At 43.0% G+C, this 20668-nt stretch overlaps 1 protein-coding gene across 4 annotated transcripts in view; it reads left to right on the forward strand.

Moving 5' to 3' along the window:
• The window catches only part of LOC101860846 (ATPase family AAA domain-containing protein 2), a 38525-nt gene extending 20878 nt beyond the window's left edge, over positions 1 to 17647 (forward strand). For 2 of the 4 annotated variants that reach the window (XM_005108882.3, XM_005108883.3), the window contains exons 20-30: positions 858 to 993; positions 2322 to 3431; positions 4140 to 4336; positions 4870 to 5029; positions 5953 to 6075; positions 7466 to 8233; positions 9556 to 9825; positions 10144 to 10325; positions 11812 to 11848; positions 12952 to 13178; positions 14539 to 17647. In XM_005108882.3, coding sequence (XP_005108939.1) covers positions 858 to 993; positions 2322 to 3431; positions 4140 to 4336; positions 4870 to 5029; positions 5953 to 6075; positions 7466 to 8233; positions 9556 to 9825; positions 10144 to 10325; positions 11812 to 11848; positions 12952 to 13178; positions 14539 to 14628 — 3300 coding nt within the window. In that variant the 3' untranslated portion in view covers positions 14629 to 17647. The remainder of the gene's footprint in view (positions 1 to 857; positions 994 to 2321; positions 3432 to 4139; positions 4337 to 4869; positions 5030 to 5952; positions 6076 to 7465; positions 8234 to 9555; positions 9826 to 10143; positions 10326 to 11811; positions 11849 to 12951; positions 13179 to 14538) is intronic. The other 2 variants (XM_035972526.1, XM_005108884.3) reach the window with 2 other exon arrangements.
• The last annotated feature ends 3021 nt before the right edge of the window (positions 17648 to 20668 follow it).

Genomic DNA, 20668 nt, shown 5'->3' on the forward strand with positions numbered 1-20668 from the left:
GGGGGGGGAGTTCATTTGTATGTGATCTCCTTCTTCAACATCTTTTCAGTGTAGCTATAGTGTCGCATTGTGTAGCGAAGTGTGGTCAGGCCAGATTAGTTCACAAGTGTGTAATGAAGTTCCTACTTGACACTCGTCCATGTGCACCCCGCCCACTGCCATGCTGGTTAGCACTATTATGGCATGGTCTGATCCCTCCAGTTTGTATTTTAGTGTGACCATTTTCTAATGGAGAAATGACGGGTGTTTGGAGGGTGCCAGCAGTAGGTCGTGCCTTTTCCTCTCCCTCTGTTGTTTCTGTCTTTTGGTCTTCACTTTTCCTAGATTAAAACAATTTATTATGTCAGTGGGCTTCTCTTTTCCGAAACTCATACCTGATCAAATGTAAGATAAGACATGTATTGTCCAGATGCTGGCTGGTTGGGTTGATGTTTAACCGAACAGACACATGCGCGCATGCGAACACCCATATACACCTTTCAAATTATTATTATTATAGTTTGCCATGTGTAAGCAATATTGTATGAGTGGGTGGTTAGCGGGTGCTCTGGTGTGGTTTGCTCCTTCTTTCCTATCAAACATCTATCGTCCTTATCTCCCCTTCTTCTTTTTTATGTTTGTTACTCTCTTGTAACACCTCTAATCTTCTGGCGCTCATATGACGTTATGCAGTTGCGAGCGCCGTAAAACCTCTACTAAAACTAAACTAAACATAAGTGTAAGATGCAAACCCTATTGTATTGGAATAAGAATGCTTGTGATAGTTAAGTGCTTATTGTCTCAAGTATATATATTTTTAGTTGGATGTGGTCAGTGGATAATGTAATGACTATTTTTTTCTATTTTTGTCTCTCCAGCTTCAATCCATGTTCAACAAATACTCTGGTGAAGTTGTGACCATGAGCAATCCAAACAGCGAAGAGCGGAAAGTTTTCTTCCAAGACCTTGTAATGCGACAAGCCAGCAGACCCCCACCACAGAAGAAACAAGCTGGTGAGTATTCTTGGGCTGGTCTGACTGCCAATGGACAGTGGCCTTCTTTAGGTAGAATCTTTTACACGGGCTACTGTCAGCCAGTCTATGAATTTCTTCCCATCTCTTTTGCTCTTCCGTCAGTGGCAGGTCTTTCTGTGGATTTGTCCATGCTTGGAAATCCCAGTGTGAATTGCTCTAATTCTGTTGAAGTTGTGTTGTGCTGGGACTTTTCCCTTCTTTTCTCCTCTCTTCCATCAATTTGTCCTGTCTTCCTTTCTCTATGATGGCAGCTATAATGCTTATACGTGCAGATCAGCTCTCTCTCTTTGTCTCTGTCTCTCTCTGTCTGTCTGTCTGTCTGTCTGTCTCTCTCTCTCTCTCTCTCTCTCTCTCTCTCTCTCTCTCTCTCTCTCTCTTTTTCTCTGTCTGTCTGTCTGTCTCTCTCTCTCTTTCTCTCTCTCTGTCTCTGTCTGTCTCTCTCTCTCTCTCAAGCAGACAACGAAAGATCGCCATTGGCCGATATTTATAGTAACAGCCATCTTGTTTGACGTCATTGAGGGATTCCACTTTGTCATTCATGATGACAACTGAGATTATTTTCTTTGCAACTTGCAGAACTGCTTGGTTCGGTTGTAAGTGATTGTGCAGCACCCTTCTTCTGCCCAGATTGATTCTGATGTTGTACACTACGTAAACCGAGAGGAAGAAGAAGACTAAGAGTAGGCCTACGTACGAAAGCAAGTTCAAACAAAGTTCAACGATGCAGCGCAAGTGATCTACCATTTCGATTCAGATAGTTTCTTTTAAAGTTTTGTAAGGACAAGAAATTAAGAACTTACAAGAGATTAGACTCAATAGGACGCTGAGCTGGAGTAGATCTTATTCGAGACTGCAAGGTTTGCAAATCAATACTGTGAGGTGCAAAAGCTGTATACTAGGGGGAACCACTGGGAAAGACTCAAAGCTTGGAAACTGCCCGTACAAATCGCGTGCCAGATCTACGCAAAATCATCACTATTTTTTAAATCACGATCAGATGACGCGGCGGGCATCCCCCTTCGGAGGTCAAACAAGATTGCTGTTACTATAAATATCGGCCAATGGCGTTAAGTTGTCGTTGTCTAGCTATCCTCTCGTCTCTCTCTCAATGAAACCGTTTGTTTGGTTGCTCTGTCTTGTGCTCCCCCTGTTGATTCTTACTTGCTTTTGGCCAATGTTCTTCACTGCTCCCATCATGAGTTCACCACTCAAAGTTCAATCTCATCGAACTTCGTTATCATTTCTTCTAGCTAAAAGGCATTTTTTTCATTAGCGAGTATTGATTCCAGTGGCAATTTCTATTTCAGATGAAATAGTAAAGCTATTGGAAAATAGTAAGAAAGCAAAGACTTGCAATTTCTTACCATCTAATCACAAAAGATTGAGAGCAAAGAGAAATCGTAAAATGTCATCTCCATTGCCAAATTATGTGTATCCATTTGGTGCTGAAAATGTACTAGAAACTTGCAGTGTTGGGGATAGAGCAGAGACAAAGTCTCCCAGGTGTGTTAAAAAGATTTGGCCTAATTCACGGCCACCCCCTGCTGACAAGGACATGAGTGAGGGAAGGTGGCAGTGGTCCAAGAGGAAGTCCTGCAGGAGAACCCCGGGACAGTGCTCACTTGTGAAAGCGTCACCAGCCTCCACTCATGGTATGACCCTCAGGTCACGTGTCAATATACAGAGGCTTAACAGCAACCAGTCGGCCCGAGGCAGGGGCTGGAGATGTCACAGTGTTGTTTATACCTCACACAAGTCTGCTGTTCCATCAAAACAAAGGGGTGCATTCAAGGAGCCTGTTGCTCTATCGAGGGGAGCCCAGTCTTCAAAGTCGTGTACAAGTCATAGAGTCTGGAGCCTCTCTGACCGACACAAACGTTATCTCCGCCGTCTTCACAAACTAGAGGAAAAGCTAGCTGAAGTAGGCCCCTCCCACACACATGAATGTTTTGACCCCCAATATCGCAACAGCCACTGCTCCCTGACCAGCAGACACCAGCGTTACGTTCGGCGTCTTGAGAAGCTACAACGGCCTTTGGGGGTCTGGGCCCAGGCTGGCAACAGATGTATACTGCCAAGTTCTCACATGTCTGTGAGGTCTGCAAAGAGTTCTCACCATAGCTCGGTATTTTCTTGTGGCTCTTTTCAAATGCTCTACAAGACAGAAGAAGGTGACCATGACTATGGAGAGTTAAGTGACGGTGACTCTGTGTTGCCGGTGAACCTGAGAGACCTGTGCCCAGACAGACTCCAGGATGCTCCTCACTCAAGCAAACAGTGGACACGGCTGCACAGTGGGCTCCACAAAAATAGGTGTTGTAAGACAAAACGTGTCAAGACTGAACCCACAGACTCTCTGGTGTCCAAGAGACATCCAAGATACAATCTACGCCTTCAGACATGGCTGCACCCAGGGGGTAACTGCCGTTGTGCCAGCAGTTTTGAGTCATGCGTCTCTCTTTCTTTGTTCTGCAGTTTTCCCATGATAGTTTTCTTGTTTCTGTTTTGCTTTAGCTTGAGGCTGTTCTCCACCTCGGGGACTGCTGATTAGTATTCTTCATTATGGAGTGATCCACTCGTTTTGACCAGTGTTTTGGTCATTCTTGGCTCTTAACAAGCAGCTCTGAAGATTTTTTTAAAATCGGTGTTTTTTGTAATTCCTAATTCAGTATTTGCTGTGTGGCACACTTGTTCTTTGTTTCATTTTGTTTCATTGCTTTGACTTTCACAAGACCAGGGAAGAGTTGGTTTTTTGGGAGATGCAGTACAAGTGTTGGGGTTTTTTTTGGGTATTTTTCATTTGTGTTGTTTGTACTCATCGCCTATTAAGCTACAAAATAGTCCTCTTGTATAAAATGACCTTACAGGAAATCAGTTTTAGGGCATTGGTTAAGATTTTCATGTGTGTTGTAAAAAAGTTTTTCTTTTGTTTTTGACCACTCTCAAGGAAGTTTTTCGCTCTTATGGCTATGGTATTTCTTTGTGAAATATGAGCATGGTTGTGAAGGAGTAAAGCATAAAGCCAACAGTGTCAAACTCTGAGTGGGTTAGGGCTATTTTGCTTTGTGGCAGTAACAAGTTGTGTGAACCCTTTGCTTGTATACATGTTAACTGTGTGTTTTCAGCTCAGCGTATGCTGGAGGTACTTCCCAAAGCTGTGGCCAACAAACCTCGTGAGCTGAACAAGGAGGAGCTGAAGCAGCTAATGGAGAAAGAGGAACTCACTCTGATGGAGCTGCGCATCTTTCTCAGGGACGTGCTCAACAAGTTGGGCGGTGACAAGAAGTTCTCCATCTTCGCTAAACCGGTTGACATTGATGATGTAAGATATACTGCTTGTTCTGATAGCTCTGCACTTGCTCTCTTTCCTGGGTACGACTTACATAAGATGTTACTGTCACCATGCAGCAGATTTTTTAACACATTTTTCAAGAACCTGGGCTCTTCTTTGTATTGTTTGTAGTTCATGCTCTGACCTTATTCTGTCACCGTCATGAATATTTGTTTTATGTTATGAATAGATACCATTGTGGGTGGTTGGCGTGTACTCTGGTGTGGTTTGCTTCTTCTTTCCTATCAAACATCGATCGTCCTTTTCTCCCCTTCTTCTTTTTTATAACTACTCTAATCTTCTTACGCTCATATGACCTTATGCAGTTGCGAGCGCTGTAAAACCTCTAGTAAAACTAAAACATGAATATTTATTTTATGTTATGAATAAATACATTTTTCTTGAGCCACTCCTTTTCACTCCTCAAATCTTTTTGGTTTGAAAGGAATAATTTGACATCGCTTTGACCTCCTTTTTCACAACACTGAGACTGAAATATTTCTTCTTGTATGCGTTTGCTGCAGGCACCAGACTACTATGAGGTCATAGAGCAGCCTATGGACCTGTCTACAATGATGTCTAAGATTGACCTCCATGAGTATGGAACGGTCTCAGCCTTCATGAAAGATATTGACCTGGTCTGCTCTAACGCTCTGGAGTACAACCCAAACAGGGGCCCAATGGGTAAGAAAAATTTCTTCAATAATGCTTTGATACTTTCTGATTTAGGAATTTAGGGGCTCCAGGGGCTGAGTGGTCAATGAGTTCAAGCTCACAGAAATGTCAAGCAATATGCTTTGTGCATACGGTTTTTACTCAAATTTCCTAGATTTTAATGAAAGTGGTGTACAGGCCATTCTCAAAAATAGGCTTGAAAAAATTGCATTAACCCAAGTTTTTGAACTCATTTGTGCAGTGTGTACTGGGTTTATATGATCTAAGAGGGCTGTCTTGGGCTTTTCTATTAGAATAAAAAGGTGTTTAGTGGGTGGTTGGCGGGTGCTCTTGTGTGGTTTGCTTCTTCTTTCCTTTCAAACATCTATCGTCCTTATCTCCCCTCCTTCTTTTTTTGTGTTTGTTACTCTCTTGTAACATCTCTAATCTTTGACACTTATATGACCTTTATTGTGTTGCTGGTGCCGTAAAACACTTACTAGAACTAAACTAAAAAAGGTGTTGTTTTTTTTGTTGTTTTTTTTACCATTGCTCAGAGCTCTCTTAATTCAACAGTACATATTTTCTGGTAATGTTGTCGTTGTATTGAGTTGGTTTTCTGTGTGTTATGATGGTGTGTTATGATGTTACAGAAGACCTCCTTGTTCATGAGTGAATTCCACTGTAATTTTTATATGTGAAGGGAGCTGACAAAATGAGTTACTTCTCGGATTCGAGACCTATGCAAACAGATACGCCACACTTATAGGTAAAGTTTTTTCAATTTATAAGTATGAAATAATAAAAGGCTTATTATTTTTAAAGAATATGGCACCAATAGAAAATCAACAAATTAGACTCTTGAGTCAATTTTTGGCCAATATCTCCATTTGTGGATTGGGAGAAGTAACTCAGTTTGTCAGCACGCCTCACATATACTGTTGTATTTCCAGATCGGGTCATAAGACATAGAGCATGTGCTTTGAAGGACACAGCCTACGCAATCATCCGGACAGAGCTTGACAAAGACTTTGAAAAAATGTGCATGGAAATTGAAGAGTCCAGAAAGAGAAGAGGTAAGTGAAGACGTATGTTACTGGACTTATTTGTCTTGACATTTGCTGTTCTTACTATGTGTGCTGTGTTTTAGTTGTGACCTGTGTACACATTTCACACACTTGTGCTGGATCCCATGTACTTTCAGAATGCACTTTATCAGATGATGTCTTCAGTGCTTTTCCTGTGTAATCTACAGGAAGTGGTGAGCCAGCAATTAAATCATAATTTCATTCAGCTGAATTTTGGTTGTGTTTTATACAGTACTTTTTTAGTTCTGCATGCTAAAACAACTTTCCTAAAAACTGAGATATAGCTTTTTTCAATTGAAGAACAAAATCAGCACTTTGTGATTGTGAGAGTTCAGATGGTGACCAGAAAACGTAAACGGAATATAAGCTCTGACACTCAAATTAGAAGTCTATAACTCTGGAGAAAAAAAAAGACCCAGAACATGATCCAGAAGTTGCCTCGAGATGTGGGAGCAGTTGTTCAGATTGCCAACAGTTGAATGAAGGTAAGAATCAGAATGGTAAAGATATAAGTGAGATTGCTTCTTTATCCAAATCCACGCCAAGTACTACAAGTAGATCTGAATCTAGATAGTCGTTCTAGTGCCAGCAGCAGTAGCAGTACATGCACATCTAGTAATAGACCAAGAGGTCTGAGGAGGATGGTATCTTGTCATTATGGACTTCAGACAGACAGATGTGAGTTTGAACACTGTACAGATTCTGAGTCAGAACCAGAGTCAAATGGGGGTGATGTTGAACAAGTTGAAGAAAAAACTGACTGGCACAAAGGCATCAACTTCCCCAATAACCCAGCGTTTACAGGTGAAAGTGGAGTTACCTGAAGATGCAAGTGCAGTACATTGCTTTCTACTTTTTTTTAATGACACTTTGCTGAAACATCTAAAGCAAGAGATAAACAGTCATGCAGCGGAATAAAGCGGGTCAAAAGGCTATGTATATATTATTATATTTGGATTTGAATAATATGCTGGAGACCCGTCAATCAGTAGCACATCTACACATGTTGTGCTGAGGATGGTAGAGCCCTTATTTTACAGACAAATACTACTTCTGTCCATTTCTGTTGGAGGAATTAATCACTTGAACGACAATGTACTCAGGGACAGTGAGGGCAAACAGACTAGGTATGCCCAAGGGCCTGAGTACTAAACTACTCAAAGTTAGAGAAACAGACTACATTTACAAATGTTGGTGCACTAAAAATAGCCCAGGCTCAAGTGAAAGGTAAATGTGCTTTCGAATGTTATTATTTTATTTTATTGTGAAATGCAGAGAAAAGCGAGGCCTTATGCTTTGACGTAAAGGGCCTGATTGCAGCAGGTCCTGACATTTTGTTATTGCCATTGTAAAGTAGGTTTGTTGTCTTCTTTCACAGGTCAAAAATCTTTGGATGTCCCCAACTTTTACTACACAAAGCCAGTGAACCAACAGGGCTCATCACGAGCTCAGCAGTCTGGCAGCTTGCCCAGCTACCTGGAGAACCCCAAGCCTGTGCGCACCATACACAAACCCGAGGGAGAGCGGTACAGCCGCAGGGTACGAGGTTTGAACATTGACCCCACTCCGGCCCTGGAGTCTGTGGAGAAAGTGTACCGCGCTGCTCGTTCGGGCTCCTCCCCGACCAGAGACAATAAGAACAACTCCAGTGGGGGCACTGAGCTGGAGGGCAACACACCGGGGCAAAGTCTGGAGACTGAGGTAGACAAGGCTGTTGGAGAGTCTAATGTCAGCAAAGATGTGAAGCCTAACCCCGCCCCCAAAAAGAGTCATATCAGCAGCGGTAGCAGCAAGTCCCAGCCCAGCAGTGCCAACCCTAAGAGGTCGAGGACCACCAAGTGTGTGTGGTGTAAGCCCAAGCGCAAGCGTCCTCGTCTCATGTTTTCCCGTCACCCACTCAGACGGAAGAGTATGGAGGAGGAGACAGAGGTTGACCTGAGCCAGGGGGAGGAGGACAGCCGTGTCACAGAGGCAGCCACACCCACTGGTCGGCCAAGTGCCACCACTGTCACGCCTTGTTCCACTACCACTACCACCACTGTCACGCCTTGTTCCACTACCACTACCACCACTGTCACGCCTTGTTCCACTACCACCACCACTGCAGTAGAACAGCAGCTTAGCATTGAAGTCTCAGAACACAGCAGTAAGTACTCTTTATTTTTCTCGGTGTTCATTGCGTATATGTGAGCCAGCGTGGTGGAATCAGGCTCTCATCAAAATAATCAAAGTGAAGAAACTTGCATTTTTCCGCAGGTTTGTGATTTTTTAATCGAATTTTTGTTTTTTGGATCAACACCTTTCATGCCTATTAAAGAACTCATTTCTGTGTGAATTTTTCTGAAAAATGTTGCTTAAAGGCACATGAAATGTAAATTTTCTGTTACCACAGACTCTTAAGCTAAGCAAACAACTAATCTTTGGCAGCCCTTCTCTCACTAATTTTACCTCTGAAAACAGGTGACCCCCACCTCCTTCTTTTGTAAATATCTCAACTTGTATATAAGATAAATGGATATTTTTTCATCCAAAAAAAGACAAGTGAACAAACTTTAAAGATGATACTAATAACTCTACATGCCCAAAAATTGACGACAGCCTGATTCCACCACGCATTTATGGGGTGTTTAGTTTCAATTGTTCCTGGCTTTAAATAGTCTCCTCCCTGTTCCAGATTTCAGTTTTGTTTGGTTCCCGTTCAGGTTTTTAAGTCAGTTTTGTGAGCTTTTTATATTCAAGATAAATATTAGCAAACGTTGCTCGTTTTGTTCAGTCCCCTTGTGAAACAAATATTAATTTTTGTCTGTGGGTGGTTGGGGGTGCTCGGGTGTGGTTTGCTTCTTCTTTCCTTTCAAACATCTGTCTCTCCCCCCCCCCAGCGGTGCCACTGACTGAAGTGTCTTTTGGCCATTGCCAAAGGGGGGACATTTCTCGTTCATGCACAGTAGAATTGTAGACGGGCTGACTCATGTCACGCTCATAACTGTGCCTGATCTACAACAGGGAACTGCTGCTTTTTCTTTCCTGATCCTTACTATTGTCATTTTTCCTTTACTTCTTTTGTATGTTTGTCACACTCTTGTGACCTGTTATTTCCGGGGTGCCTTGAAAGTCGAAACAGACTTTGTGCTATTGAAACTAGAGAGGTGAGCAGAGTGAGCCTGATTCCCTGTAAAGACTTCTCTGTTGACATCCACCTCTTGGTGCTCATATGACCTTTATGCAGTTGCGAGTGTCGTAAAACGTCTACTAAATATAAATAAATATAAACATCTGTTGTCCTTATCTGAATGTCTCCCTCGCTTCTTTTTCGAGTTTGTTTTCGCTTGTAACATTTCTAATCTTCGGCACTTATATGACCGTATTGTGTTGCAAGTGCCGTAAAACTTACTAAAACTTAATTTTTGTCTTTTATGATACGGACTTCACGGTTAACTCAAGTTTGTTCTTTTTTGTGTGTGTGCTTAGGTGAGTCCAAAGAACTGAAAAGTCCTCAGCGCGTGTCCAGCCGTCTGCGCAGTCCTGTACTGGGCAATCCTGTTGGGGTTACCACACGTCGGAGCAGCATGAGCCCCCGCGGGGCTGGCTCTGTAGTGGGGAGCCCAACTACCTCTGGTGCTGTGGAGGCCAGCCTGGTGGAGGAGGAGGAGGAGGAGGTAGTAGACACACTGGCAACTCCAGTGCAGGAGGAAACAAACTCTTCCGCTCAAGCCCTGCTCTCCTCTTCTCAAAACAAAGGTAAGATAGTGCTGAAGCTCACTACTAGCTGTATTTTTTGTACAAGACTGTTGCAGGCATCACTTTGTTTTACACTGTACTGATAATAATATAATATTGATCGAAAGCCTGTGCACAGATTGTTTAAAGAAACTTCCTGTTCTCACAGGTCTAAAGGAATTGTACAAGTGTGTACATGTAGTGTTGTCCTGTTCTAAGCATATTTTCAGTAGTGATATGCAGATATGATTACTGCCGGGTCTGGGGACAGGTTTTGAAAATGTTAACTGTAAGAGTCTTCAAGATGTTTACTGCATGTTTCTCCTGTGTTTTGTTCAGTAGCTAGTCAAGAGAGAGAGCCTCTGGTGTTGCCCTCTACCTCTGTGAGCCCTGTGTGTGGAGAGAAGCGCAGCGTGGTCAAGCGTCTGGACCTGGAGGCTGTGACGGTGGACAGTGGTGTGGGCAGCTCAGTGGACAGTAATGGAGACTCGCGTGACAGCCTGGAGCACAGTTCTAAAGAGGTTAGTCAATGGCATGCTCTGGGCCAGGTTGTGCATGATGGAGAAATGGTGCTAGTGTCACACAAGTCACTCCACTTTCTAGTTATGTGCAGGGTTCCCACTCTACTGGGAAATCAGGTAAAAGCCAGGAATTTCTTTTTCAGATTTCCTGGTTGGGAAAACACCATGAAAATGAATGGAAACGAAAATATACGGGAGAAAGCCAACAGTCAATAATTAACACCACCCCCACCCTTTTTTTTTCACAATTCAATGAAGAGCCTGTTTTCCTATCTCTTTCATCTTGAAAAACAATATCACTTTGACAAAAATGATTACAGAATCCAGGAGACAACTGAGAAAAAAACCTGGAACTTTTTTCTTCTTGATGAGTGGGCACTCTGTACATGACATGTGTATGCTGTTGTTGAAAGTGGAAAGGCTTCTGTGATAAACACAAGGGCAATACATTGTCACTGAGAACGGCAGTTGCCAAATTTAAGCCAAGTGCTCTCTGATCCTCCGTGACACCAGATGCATAGTTTCTCTAGTTGTGCCTCATGAGATTGTGGTTGGTACGTTTAGTTGGGTGTCTCATTATATCATGACCTTTGTGAGTTTAGGTGTTCATCATTCTATTTTTTTTTAAATTTGAAATTAAAATAAGTTGCAATTTTTTTCTGTAGTTCTCAAGTACACTTTTGAAAGGTTCAGAGATTAAAAAGAGTCAAAGATAGATACTCATAGTGGTCCCAAAGTGTATGTGTGTGCATATTGGCGACAAGTCATGCCTTGTTATTTGTTGATGCAGTGAAGTGTTATTTTGTAGAGACGGGCGGGAAGCGCTTTTTCCTTCCCGAGCGAGAAGCTGACCTACTTCCCGCCGGGACCGGTCCCGAGAACGAGAAAAAACTTCCCGTCTCGTGTCTCAAGCAATGCTTCTCGTCTCGTGACCAATTTCTCTTCTCGCCCTGCAGTTTGAGCCACTCGTTCAGCGAGAAGGCCGGCCGTGGCCGAGATTTCTCTTCTCGCCCCACAGTACGAGCAACTGGTTTAGCGGGAAGGCCGGTCGTGGCAGGGATCTAAACTTAGAAACTTGGCTTGCCCTGTTGCGCTGGCGCAGGCGATGAAGGAAGGTAGGGAGACCAAGGCCTAGGCCCTGATCAACTCCCCACTCGCCTCGTCTCGCCACCCTCTCCGCTCCCTTTCACGTTTCACACACAGGACAGCACGGTGATGGGGGGCACTGTCTGCGTTGTCATTTCTCGCCTCTCACTCTCTCACTCTTGTTACTGTTACTCGTTATGTCAAGCCAACGATCAGTATCACGTCTCGGTACCGAGCAGTAGTTTAGTGCTCGGGCAGAGACGGGAAGGGCGTTTCTCGCGAGAAACGAGTACTCGACTCGTCTCGTGCCCGCCCCTATTATGTTGCAATGGGAAGAAAATTATGGCTCTTTTGTGTAGTAATAATGCTCATGTTTTTCTTTTGTTTGTTTTTTCTACAGGCGCCCTGTAAGACACCGGAGACTCAAGAAATAAATGGTGAGCAATGTAACTGGTTCCTGTTATTGTTAAGTGTGGCTAGAAACTTGTGTCCAATGTGGACTACTGTTTGTGGCTTCAGACCAAACAATTGACAAAGATGTTCAGTGCTTCCAATCTTCCGTACTTTAATGGAAATTCATACTCTCTGAAAGTTTTTGTATCTTGCCCTCCCCCCCCAATCCATTCATTATCAACTCCATCTGATCCACAAACGGTGCGACATCATAGAGCTACCAATATTCCACAGCAATGGATAGATACTTGCCTCCATATAATCTCAGACCAGATAAGTTCCAGATATTTAGAGTAATTCTCACTCATTTATCCTCGGATGCACTGCGCATTTTCTGCCCTTGGCCATTATCCCTCTATGCACTCATTGCAGGTTGGTCAGCAATACATTTTTACCTGCAAATCGGTCAAAATCTGGTTAATCACAATCATGATATTTTTGTGCCAATTTTCTTTCTTCTTTCATTCACTCACTCATTCTTTCTGTCTATCTTCAGGTCTTTGCTGCAGTTGAAAATATGTGCATTGATCAAGGAAACTGAATTGTGATTCTTGAAAGAAACTTTTTTCAAATCTGTCCAAATCTAAAGTATCTTAGGGAGTAGGATAAAGGCTGTGGTGAAAGAAATCGATGCTGAAACTAAAGCGAATAACAAGAATAATTGAAAGTGTTCCTCCCAGATTGTGATATTTGACATTTGTGATTTAAACATGAAAATGGAGAAAAATTAGGGCACAGGCTGTTTCGCCAAGATACATGTTCCCAGATTGGCCTTCTGTCAATGGTGCAATGACAATTTGAATTATAGTGGCCTTGGTATGGGGAACTTGGGAACTGTCTTTTAAATATTGCCATCAATGGAAAGATACATAGAAGATGAAGAAATCAAAGAGACGATGACAAAATTGGTATCATAGGTTGTTAGAAAATCTATTCAGACTCTAAATTGCCATTTTCAACCCTCTAAAAGCACTCAATTTTAATTTCTTCGCAGCCTGTTATGTTTGAAAGGTGAATCAAAGTGAATGAGATTTAAAAGAGCAACCCATTGTACTTTACACATGGATAAATGATGATGTATTTCCAGATACCAACCAGAACTGTAATGCTGAGCTGAAGCTACGGGCCAATGCCATCCTCCAGGAGAGTCCCCAGAAGCTGGTGGTGGACACCCAGCGGCTCCAGGCTTTGCTGCAGAGACTGGTGACCCGCACGGAGGGCTTCACAGTGGAGGGTTTGGAGAAACTGTACAGTCACCTCAGCCAGGTCATCTACAGGCACCGGCATGAGTACAACAGGACCACCATGATCCTGGTATGTACTTCCATACACCTCAACTCATAGGTTTTCTCTTTCTCTCTGTGTCTCTCTTGTCTATCTTGCTCCCTCTTTCTTCCTCTCTCCCTCCCTCCCCCCTCTCTCTATCCACATTTCCTGTGGTGGCCTCCTCCGTTCAATTGCTTTTTAACTGCATCGCTACTCAAATCATTGCAATTAGTCAAATACTTTTAAAGTGTTGGAATTTTTAAACTCTGCCACTTGACAAAGATCAAGGGGGGGACTATGTGGAACCTGGAGAAGAGTCACAAAAAATTGATGTACAGGAAAGTGGGAAGACATGGAATAACCGAGTCTGGATAGGGAAAAGTGGAAATTGTTTGTTGGTGGCCTATACCTTGGTCCAGGGTGAGAAAGGCAATCATGTTGATGATGCCATTTGACAGTTTTTATAAAATTATCCCAAATGTGACAGTTCTGAGAAATTGTTCAAGAAAGACATTACCAGTCCCAAAACCCTTTTTTTTGTGTCTAGTGCATCAATTTACAGCTATTTATTTGGATAAAATTATGATCTTTTGGTGAGAAAAGTTTCTCATTTTTTGGCCCAAAAGTCTTTGCCTCAGGATCTTACAGGAACACGAAATGTTTAAAGGTTTAAGCGATTGCTTGACTCATTTGTTCATTGTTAGTTATAGTGTGTTAGTAGGTGCTGATTTTTTAGTATTGTATACATCTACATATATATTTACATTTTTTAAACTGTCCTTTCGTGTATAGTTAATGTATGGTTGTGAAAGTTCTTCTTTATGTGAACTGGTTTTTCTTGCTTCTGTGAAATATTTTTTTCTTGTGTGAATGATTAAGTGATTGGTGTAAAGCGCTCAGAGCTTATACTGGTATGGGATAGGGCGCTATATAAATGCAATCTATTATTATTATTATTGCCTCACCCCCCGGGGCGGTGCCACTGACTAAAGTGTCTTTAGGCCATTCCCAAAGGGGAGACGTTTCTCGTTCTAATGCACAGTAGAATTGTAAATGGGCTGGTCTAACAATGTCATGCTCATAACTGTGCCTGAACTACAACAGGGAACTGCTGCTTTTTCTTTCCTAATCCTTACTATCGTCATTTTCTTCTACTTCTTTACCCGCTATTTCCTGGGTTCCTTGATAGTCGAAGCAGACTTTGTGCTGTTTAAGCTAGAGAGGTGAGCTGAGTAAGTCTGATTCCCTGTAAGGACTTCTCTGTTGACGTCCACCTCTTGGTGCTCATATGACCTTACGCATTTGCGAACGCCGTAAAACCTCTACTAAAACTAAAAAACTATTATTGCCAATGCTGATAGGGTTTATTTCAGGTGTTTGATTAATCAAGTTTTTGATTGTTTCTCAGAATCTTGAGAAGAAAGCGGAAGAGCTGACGAGACCTGTCCCATCAACATCATCCTCTCTGGGTCATTCCAGCGCAAGTGCTTACTGTTGACCTGCACCACCAGCCATCGGTGCCCTCTGTGAAGGATCTGACTGTTGTTAAACGTTTTGATTCACTTCTGGCATTCAGGGAGATTTTTATTTATTATACTATGTTACCGGTATATTCTATCAGGGGATGTGTGGTCTTTGATGGCTCTTGTTAGGAACTCAACGTCTTTCTGTAGTCCATACTATCGCTCACCTTGCTTTGTGTCCCCTGCCTGTTGGCAGCAATGGGAGTGTCTTGTAAACAGTGACAGTAACTTTTTCTTTTCTTTTTTTTTTTTTCCCCCCATTGTATTGATCCCTCAATGTCAACTTGAGTGTGTGTAGTGTGGGTAATACTGCCATTCTAGTTTGCGTCTAGAGAATGAGTCTACTTAGTTTGCGTCTAGAGAATGAGTCTACCTAGTTTGCGTCTAGGGAATGAGTCTACCTAGTTTGCGTCTAGAGAATGAGTCTACTGCAGTGCTCTGGCTGTCTGTAGATTTCCTTGACAAGTTATTTTTTCCCCAGTGTGAGATGACTTTCTCCCTCAGTTGGACTTGCTCAGGTTGTCACCTGAACATGCCAGCACTTTGCATCAACCCTCCAAAGTTTTATTTTGTTTGTTGTCTTACACAGCCTGTTCTGACATTTCCTTGACCGTTTAGTTTAGACAGAAAATGTGCTCAAGATGGCCACTTTAGCAGTAGACATAGCTTCACATTCTCTGGTTGCCTGTCAAGTCCTTAGTTATTGTGTGGAGCTTCAATTTGTGTTTACCCATTCCATTGGGAAAGACCTGTCCGAAATTGAACCACATGTCATGGACTACAACTTTTTTTCCTATTGTAGAGTGGCCGTCTTGTGCAGACGTAGCTGTATTATTTTTTTGTTGCATTGCCACCAGAGACCTTGTGTATGTTGAGTGTATTCAATGAGAAGCAAGTATTTGTGAGGAGTTTTTATGTTTGCCAGTTCTTTTGAGAGAGTCAGGTGATTGTTTTGTCAAATTAACTTGCTGCCTCTATGATTGTCTCTTTTTACATGAAATGTTTTTTTGTAACAGCTCCTGAGACTTTTTGTCTGTTAGTGTGTGTGTGGCTGTATGTTTTATTTGAAAAAATATGTTCATTTCTCATGTACTCTGCACTGTCTTAGTAACTCGCACCAACTCCTGAATACATTGGTCAAAGTGATGATGATGATGCCTGACTGGGTTACTGGTGCCAGGTTTAACTCAGCACCTTCCCTGTTGACCTTTTTTTTCTTTTGAATGATACTTCCAGATTGTTCACACTCTGGCACGTGCTTTAGCTTTTGGATACAGAAGATCACAAACTGTGTGTTTGCCTTGTTTAGAAATGTGTGTTCCACCTTTCCTATGGCAGCAAAACACTGGACACCTGTAGACCTTCAGGCTGAGGCAAAAGCCCTGCCTCCAAGCCCAGAACTATCCTGCACTCCTTCAAGGCAGCTCTGTGGAATGCCCGAGTTGTCTGCTTCACTATTCTGCTTCCTTGTTTGCGTATGCCTGCTGGGGCTGGGCCCTGGCCCCAGTCTGTTGGTTCTTACAGCTGTCACTGTTTGTTCTTTGTTCTTCCTCCCCGTGAGACCAGGGGATGACTGGTCTGTGTGCTAGTGGTGTGGCCTGGATGGTGGTTGTGTTTGTGTGCTCGTGTGGGTGTTGGACCAGGCCAACGGGCCACTCTTTGCCTCCTTGAAATACTGCCAGACTTTCTTAATATATTATATAATATATATATTAATGTCTTAATATCCTAAAGGCAAGCATTATTGTACTGTCAATGCAACCGTGTGATGCACCTTAGGTTATCATATTGTCAGCTCAATGTTATGGGATGTCGTTTATGTTGGTTCTCTGTATGAGTGAGTGTGACTAGTTTGTATCACTATGTTTTAGGATGAGGTCAACTGGTGTGTGTGTCTCTGTGATTGTTTGTTGTGTATAAACTGGTGCTGTGATGTGGTAGTGCCTAGCTGGAGAGAAAGCTGGTTAGGAACATGGCCTTTGTCGTGACTTGTTAGTTTTTCATCTTGAACAATGCTCAGCTGCTTCTGCATAATCCAGGTGCATTCTCCACTCCTGGCATGCGACACGGACTTGTAGGTGGACAGTAGGGTGCCAGTGATGTCTAAACACAGGCACAGGTCAAAGCCGGTCTTTTCTTTAGTTCCTTTAACTGCTTGTTGAACGGCTGACAGAACATTTGTGTTTCAGAATAAGCTTGTCTGCTTAATTTGGTTGCCCTCCTGCTGCAAGAGTAGCTTTAGTCTATCGTCATGTTGTTCAGGGCTGTGGGTTCAGCTGACACCTTTGGTTGTGTAGTAGAGGATGACTTGGCTCATGATGAGCTTCCATGACAAGAGTGGACGACAGATATTGGTTTGTTGAGTGGGAGGCTTCTGATTGTCTTTTGTTTTCCCCTGACCTCATTGGCAGCTTCTATTCTACTGATCTCAGCCTTTCTGGCCAAGAACCGCCGTGTCTTGTCTGTCTGTGCAGGCAGGCTACAAGGGAATGGAACAGCAAAGAGAACCATGATTTCTACCAGACTGACATGATCTACTAGACATAAATTCATCTTGAGGTGTGCCAGGTTTTGTGTGTTGGGATATACCACACCTGTCTGAAGGCACATGGGAGAGAAAATTTTTCTATTAAAGAATCTATAACAGGTTTTGCTATCCAGTACGGCATGTTTATTCTAGACTTTGTAAAGTTTTACACTAATTTATTCACTTGTAGAAACCTTTCCCCTTATCCTTGAAAGGCAGGGAGATTTTTCTTGTTGTGCATGTTTGTATGCATAACCATGATGGTGTTGTTGTATTGTACAGATGTTGGGTGTCTGGGATTGTTTGCCCTCCTTGGGTGCCTTGTAGACAGACTGGTCAAACTATGCTCTCAGGATAGGTTTTGTCTGTGTGTCTATACTGTTGTGCTATGACTAGGATGAGTAGTGTGTGTGTGTGTGTTTGTACCTGTCAGTCTGGACATTGAATAAATGCTTTATGTTTTTTCACCAGTGTTTTCTTCCAATTTGTACCTCATGATTGATAGATCTACATGTTTATTGAACTCTTGTGGGTGCTTGGATGGCGTGAATGGTGGTAGGTGTGGGTGCTTGGATGGCGTGAATGGTAGGTGTGGGTGCTTGGATGGCGTGAATGGTGGTAGGTGTGGGTGCTTGGATGGCATGAATGGTAGGTGTGGGTGCTTGGATGGCATGAATGGTGGTAGGTGTGGGTGCTTGGATGGCATGAATGGTGGTAGGTGTGGGTGCTTGGATGGCTTGAATGGTGGTAGGTGTGGGTGCTTGGATGGCTTGAATGGTAGGTCCCGCTTTCTTGACTTCCCTCTTTTGTTTGTGCTTGTCTTGCTGTTCCTCTGCACTTTATGACCGTTATGTGTTTTTGTTGATATGTTACTCTTTACTTTAACTTTACTCTACTTTAGTGGGTGGTTGGCGTGTGTTCTGGTGTGGTTTGCTCCTTCTTTCCTATCAAACATCTATTGCCCTTATCTCCCCTTTTTTATGTTTGTTACTCTTCTTTTAACAGCTCTAATCTTCGGCTCTTATCAGACCTTATTGTATTGCAAGTGCCGTAAAACACCTGCTTAAACAAAATTTGGTGATGTTTTTGTTTTTCTGTCTTGCCAGTTGTCAATCTTCTTTGTATTTCCCTGCTTAATCTCAGGGGGAGTCAACTGCTGGTTCTTCAACCTGCAGTGCAACTGATTTATTATATTTTATATACCTGTTTTTCCTACTTAGTAAAGTAAGGCCCTTTGCCTTGAGGCAGTGGGTGGTTGGCGGGTGCTCTAGTGTGGTTTGCTCCTTCTTTCCTGTCAAACATCTGTCGTCCTTCTCTCCCCTCCTTTTTTTTGTGTATGTTCCTCTCTTGTAACACATATTCTATTCTTCGGCACTTATATGACCTTGTTGTGGTGTTGCAAGTGCCGTAAAACTCTTACTAAAACTAAACGAACCTTGAGGCAGCCACGTACCAATTTCACAGATACTCTTCCTCTTTATGTTTTTATACTGACAAGAGTTTGTAAGCTTTAGTAGGACTAGGAATTCCACTGTTAATGTCCTGGATTTTTTTTTTGGTCTTGCTCTTTTTTATCTTCTCATGTCTTCCCATGTCAGTGCATGTATACTCTCTGCCTGTTTTCCGTTTCATAGAGTCGCTGTCATTGTATAGGTTTATTGACCCTTGCAACACTACTGTCAGGTTATTCAAAAGGCGGGACATGCGAGTTCAACATTCATCTCCGATGTGACCGCGCCAGATGGGCGAATGTCCTTGAAAACACTACCACTCATCATCATCATCATCATCATCATAATAATTGCATTTACATACCGCATACCCACGCTCTACAGCATAGTCTAGTCTATGCGTTTTACAACTATTATTACCCCAGTAGACCCTAATACAAAACTCAGAAACGATCCCAGCTTACCCGTTGGGGCAGTACCACTGACTAGTGACTGTAGTGTTTTAGGCCATTCCCAAAGGGGGGACATTTCTCGTTCAAGGACAGTAGAATTGTAAATGGGCTGATTCATGTCGCGCCCATAACTGCCTGATCTACAACAGGGAACTGCTGCTTTTTCTTTTTTAATCCTTACTATTGTAATTTTCCTCTACTTCTTTTGTATGCTTGTCACTCTTGTGACTTGCTATTCCGGGGTGCCTTGATAGTCGAAGCAAACCTTGTGCTGTTGAAGCTAGAGAGGTGAGCAGAATAAGTCTGATTCCCTGTAAAGACTTCTCTGTTGACACCCACCCCTTGGCGCTCATATGACCTTATGCAGTTGAGAGCGCTGTAAAACCCTCTACTATAACTATTTTTAAAAAATCCCAGCTTCTTGGGAAGTATGCGTTGCAAGCTGTGTATTTTACGCGCTCAAACACTAGCAAACTGACAAGATCTTTTGATGGGTAGGCTACTCATTCCCATCTGGGTAAAAAAGAAAATTCGTGCACAATGCTTTTCTCAAGGGCACAAGGTTGGCCCCTGGCGGGATTCGAACCCATGACCAAAGAGGCTCTCATGGCCAAGAGGTTGGTTAAGGTGTTGGCCTCTCATTCAAAGATCCCGGGTTCGAATCCGGGTAGCGACCGCAAAATTTTCTTCTCTAAAATTGTATCCTTTCACCTCCTTTCCTGCCCTAGCAATATTCTGTCGTTTGCTTTCGTCTCTACTTTCTGCCCCCACCCCTTCACCTCCTTTGTCCCCTCCTCTGGGCTCCTGACTCTTTCTGCAGCCTTTCTACTGCTACTCCTTGACTCCTTCTTGCTGTCTTTCTGCCACACCCCTGATCTTCTGGTAGGAAAGATCTACTCCTAGCCTTCTCGGACAATGGTGAAAAATCTCGGAGGGCCCGAGTGCAAATTGCGCACGTTAAAGATCCCTTGGTGGTCTAAAATCAATAAATAAGAGTAGGCTTCGGCCGCCACCCGGGCAAAATTCAAAATTTCCTACCAATTAAAAGTATTAGGTGTGTCCCGCGCGCTCATATGACCTTATGCAGTTGCGAGCACCGTAAAACACTTACCAAAAAAAAAAAAAGAAAAAGAACCCATGACCTTACAGTTGTGAGTTCGAGAGCAGGCACTGGGCCATCGAAGCCAAACATCCCAAGTTCAGGACGCCTCTATGGGGATTCGAACAAGAACCACCCGCTTCACAGTCCAGCTTTTTTATAGTATAGAGTCCCAGTACTCACTTCTGCTTCCCTATTGCACACCAACTTTTGCTCACGTTTCTTGCATTCTGATCACTTTAGGCCTTCGTATCTATGGTGTTCATGTACCCCTCAACCAACATCTCAACCGAATTGGATTAAAGCAGTCTGCTGCCTGCCCACTATGTGACCAGTGGCGGTGGGTAGTGAAGGGCTCACGGGCTTGAGCCCCTAACCCCTCCCCACCCACCACCCCCAACTCTTCTATCCCAAAGTAAATGAAAGTTTCTCCATAATGAAATAAGCAGTTGAAACCGTTATGACCTCACGCAATGAACATAGAGT

This window comes from Aplysia californica, unplaced genomic scaffold (assembly GCF_000002075.1).
Source record: "Aplysia californica isolate F4 #8 unplaced genomic scaffold, AplCal3.0 scaffold00730, whole genome shotgun sequence".
Lineage (NCBI taxonomy): Eukaryota > Metazoa > Mollusca > Gastropoda > Aplysiida > Aplysiidae > Aplysia > Aplysia californica.